This window comes from Sinocyclocheilus rhinocerous, unplaced genomic scaffold (genome assembly GCF_001515625.1).
Source record: "Sinocyclocheilus rhinocerous isolate Xijiao unplaced genomic scaffold, SAMN03320098_v1.1 scaffold2196, whole genome shotgun sequence".
Classification (NCBI taxonomy): domain Eukaryota; kingdom Metazoa; phylum Chordata; class Actinopteri; order Cypriniformes; family Cyprinidae; genus Sinocyclocheilus; species Sinocyclocheilus rhinocerous.
The window spans coordinates 238978-243377 of NW_015656189.1; the positions used below are offsets into that span (position 1 = coordinate 238978).

At 37.6% G+C, this 4400-nt stretch overlaps 1 protein-coding gene and 1 long non-coding RNA gene across 2 annotated transcripts in view; one reads left to right on the forward strand and one right to left on the reverse strand.

Moving 5' to 3' along the window:
* Positions 1–3407, reverse strand: part of LOC107719872 (uncharacterized) — a 6444-nt gene extending 3037 nt beyond the window's left edge. The window contains exons 1-2 of the long non-coding RNA XR_001637559.1: positions 3394–3407; positions 2962–2966 (exon numbers count right to left, since the gene is read on the reverse strand). This is a non-coding gene — a long non-coding RNA (uncharacterized LOC107719872). The remainder of the gene's footprint in view (positions 1–2961; positions 2967–3393) is intronic.
* The window catches only part of LOC107719870 (glycosyltransferase-like protein LARGE1), a 32576-nt gene that overhangs the window by 17948 nt on the left and 10228 nt on the right, over positions 1–4400 (forward strand). The window contains exons 6-11 of the mRNA XM_016527412.1: positions 773–944; positions 1846–1950; positions 2132–2244; positions 2493–2618; positions 2821–2976; positions 3107–3270. Coding sequence (XP_016382898.1) covers positions 773–944; positions 1846–1950; positions 2132–2244; positions 2493–2618; positions 2821–2976; positions 3107–3270 — 836 coding nt within the window. The remainder of the gene's footprint in view (positions 1–772; positions 945–1845; positions 1951–2131; positions 2245–2492; positions 2619–2820; positions 2977–3106; positions 3271–4400) is intronic.

Consider the following 4400-nt stretch of genomic DNA (forward strand, 5'->3'; position numbering starts at 1 on the left):
AAAGTAGTTTCGCTTTTACAACGAAGCACACAGCGTCTTCAGTACATGGCTGCAGCGTCAACAATACTACAGCTAGAATAAAAGTTCTTTCTTTGCGTGAACATTTGGGCGGTGTTATGCAAATCTTCCCACATCGTGACGTAGGTATGTGGGGACGTGTTAGAACGAGCCGTTTTAGGTAGGTGTGGTTAACTCTTAACTTTTATAAAGAATATCTCTTTGGTTTTGAGACTTTAGTGTTTGCAACTTTACAGATCTTCTTTATGCACCAAGAGCGTGTAACACTCCAAAGAGAAAGGAAAAATTGAAATCGCATCATATGACCCCTTTAATATTTGCTATTTCTAACAGTAATCTTTACTTACGTTTTGCTGGTGCTCTGTAATGTGCGAATTTATACATCAATAATCAGAATGCACACGTCTGACATGTAAAAACACTGTGACACTTAATTGTATGTACTACATACAATGCTCTGCTGCTTTCACTGGATATTTTCCAGAGAGATTTGCAGATCCCCCAGCTGAGTACTAGCTCCAGCATGAAAACCAATTTGGTTAGTCCGGGTGGGAACATGCAAGACTTTGCAAAAATTATTCTGATTTTTATGTCCAGAACCTGACTGTTACCCTCTGAAAGGCTGTGATATTACATACATTTGAGTCCCTTAATGATTATTTGTTCCTTGCTTTTTTTTTTTTTTCTTTGTTGCAGTCTTGCCGTTTTTGATTTCATTTGATGTTTCATATTTGCTCTTTGTGTGTTTTATCAGTCTGAGGTCTCTTGGATCCCTAACAAGCATTATTCTGGCATCTACGGCCTGATGAAGCTGGTGCTGACCAAGACACTGCCCTCTGACCTACAGAAGGTCATCGTCCTGGATACTGACATCACCTTTGCCACAGACATCGCTGAGCTGTGGGTCGTTTTCCACAAGTTCAAAGGTACTTTTGAGTTAACATTCATTTGAAATGATTACGTTTATTTGTCATTTGATATTCACTAATGTTGTTAATTAAATAATTCAAGTTTTGTGGCTGGGGAAGATCAGAAAACCTGTGAAAACTGTGTGCATCCCACAGAAATACTTGCCATAACAAGACAACGTTTTGTCAGTTGAGACTATCATTAATGTTCAATGAGGCACATGTTTGCAGCTCAGATCAATAATGTCACAGGTTATTCCACCAGACACTGACCGCAGCAACCACAGTGATCAATGATTTCAGTAATGAACCAGCCTTTGTGACTAACTACATTTGATCTTATGCCTGAAGCTTTATCAACAGAGCAATAGCCCGTGACTTTACCGTACCGGCCTTTGACGTGAAATCCTGTTGCTTAGAAACAACGACACACTGTTGTTGAATACATTTGATTACTGTGTCTTGAAGGATGTATGCTAGGAAAGCTAGAGATGTCCTTGTCTTATTGACCATTTGTTCTGATCTTCATGTCATGTGGTGTGACTCCCCAAACTACTTTTTACCTGAAAAACAAATGTATTTATTTTTTATTTTTAGATGTATACACTCACATTTATTCAATGTGTAAGGGAAAATACTTTTTTACTTGATACTGGGCACCACATGACATTTTTAGAGTTGAAAATATTACTGTAGTTTTCCAAAACCATATGAATCCAACATGAATACAAAAGAGTACATTTGTTTTAAAGCAGATTTTCTAAAGATTTTTCCTTTTCCTATGTCATTGACTAAAACACACGTGAGAGCTTTAAATGAACTACACAGATTTTTGTCCATAGTTCACCATAACTTAGATGCTACCGATCAGTCAATACAGACGCATTGATGTCACTGTGGGGGTGTTTGTGCATTTCAGGTCAGCAGGTTCTTGGTTTGGTGGAGAATCAGAGTGATTGGTACCTGGGGAACCTGTGGAAGAACCATCGGCCATGGCCAGCGCTAGGCAGAGGCTTTAACACCGGTACGCCAGCCAGGTTTCTGATTATCTGGCTTATCTGAAGGGGAAGACCAGTTTTAAAACAAACACTAAAGCTCCTGATGAATTAAATCATGTTTTTGTGATTTTGAACTGGACAATGACATTATTTTATAAGTGTTAATTAGTGTAATGGCCAACAAATGATGTTGTGTTTGTTTTGAAGGTGTGATTCTGCTGTTGTTGGATCGATTGAGGAAGCTAAAGTGGGAGCAGATGTGGCGGCTGACGGCAGAGAGAGAGCTCATGAGCATGCTGTCTACATCACTCGCTGATCAGGTAAACACACAAGCTCTGTTTTAATCTGACCTGCTGTCTACTTAAGACAGGAGAACATAATGTATTGTGCAACTCACTAGAGACATTGGTATGATGAATGCATCATACAAATAGTTTCTCATGAGAAGCACATGGGAGACTCTAGAGTTTGACCTACTAAACATATGGAACACAAACATTGGGTGAAATATATTTTAAATGAAAGGAACTTCATATCAAAATGACAGTTGACAATATTGTGCCTGCAGGACATCTTCAATGCTGTGATCAAGCAGAACCCATTCCTGGTGCACCAGCTGCCCTGCTTTTGGAATGTTCAGCTATCGGATCACACCCGCTCCGAAAAGTGCTACAAAGATGTGTCCGACCTCAAGGTGACATCACTGTGGAGACAAAAATGGGAGCTCACACTTATGCTAGAAGACAAACAACAATTTCTTCTGTAGCTGCCCCGTATATGTATATGTGTGCTTAATATAGAATTGTTACTTCTGCATAAAGAAACACAAGCAGTTCAGTTTGAGACAGCGGTCAAGCAGGGTCCACATTTCTGAACTTCTTCATCTGATTGTGCAGGTGATTCACTGGAACTCTCCGAAGAAACTGCGTGTAAAGAACAAACATGTGGAGTTCTTCAGGAATCTCTATCTGACATTCCTGGAGTATGATGGGAATCTGCTGAGGCGAGAGCTCTTTGGCTGTCCCAGCGAAACGGACCACAACTCAGAGAATGTGAGTTTTACTTCACTGTGCTTCATGTTGGCAACTGCTGCTTTTATTGTTTCCGAGGTCTGCAATGATTTTTTTGGTTTTGTTCAGGCAGCATGATGGAATAACACTTGTTTTCTTAATATCCTTGCAGCTCCAAAAGACCCTGTCTGAGCTGGATGAAGATGACCCATGTTATGAGTTTCGTCGGGAGCGCTTCACAGTCCACCGCACACATGTCTATTTCCTGCACTATGAGTACGAACCAGCCTTAGATAACACTGACGTGACACTGGTGGCCCAGCTGTCTATGGACAGGTAAGAAAACACACTTACATTTACTTTCTATAAAGACGCACATATCACCTCACCAACAGATATTTAATACATGATGCTAAATAGAGCCTTTTATAAGGCACATTAAATCAAGTTGATCAAAACTTCCTGGAGGATGATGTCATTTAAGAGCTTTCAAAGAAATATTTGGGTCTGTTTATACAAGCTAAGCTGAATCGACAGCATTTGCAGCATAATGTTGATTAACAAAAAGTAATTTAATTTGTCCCTTGTTGTTTTTAAAGAAAAAGAAAAAAGAAAAAACCTAGATTAGAGTGATACAGTTTGAATGGATGTGAATTGGGCCAATTGGAGGATTTAAAAGCAGAAATGAGAAGCTTATAATTTTATAAAAGCACTTGTAATAATTCTACATTTAAGACTTGTTTATTAAAGCGTGTTTATTAAAGTTTATTAAACTAAATAAAAAAACACTAGCTTCTCTAATCTTTTTGTATTCTATCTGTTTTCTTTTTATTTATTATACAATTAACAAAAGCAAATAAGGCCTCTAACACTAGCTTGCTCTATTCTTTTTCTATTCTATCTGTTTTTATTTTTATTATATCATTTAATTTTTTTTAAAAACTTGCTACGTGTACTGCATTAAGCTAACTGAGACTTGTTATAGCACTTGCATATCATTGCTCTTTTGTTGATTTTGATTGCTTCCATTGTCCTCATTTGTAAGTCGCTTTGGATAAAAGCGTCTGCTAAATGACTAAATGTAATGTAACGCTGTGTAAATCATGATTTTACAGTGGTTTTAGGGTTTTAGCTCTATGTTGTCATGGTAAAAAAGTTGTAAGAATTAGATTTACACTTTAACTTTAACATACTGTGTTTTATGATACTGTGTACTGCTACGGTATTGAAAAAAATACAACTGATGGAGAAACTTACTTATCTCCTTTCCTACTCAGCTGACCCGACCAACACTTACAAAAACCAGATTTTTGTATGTCACTTCTAGGGATGTAACGATTCACTCAACTCACGATTCGATTCACGATTTTTTTTTTTTACAAAATGAGATTTAAGACAAATTATAAATTAAATGTGTCCTGTTATTATTGCTTGGACAAAATACTGCACATTTCTTTGTGAAATTG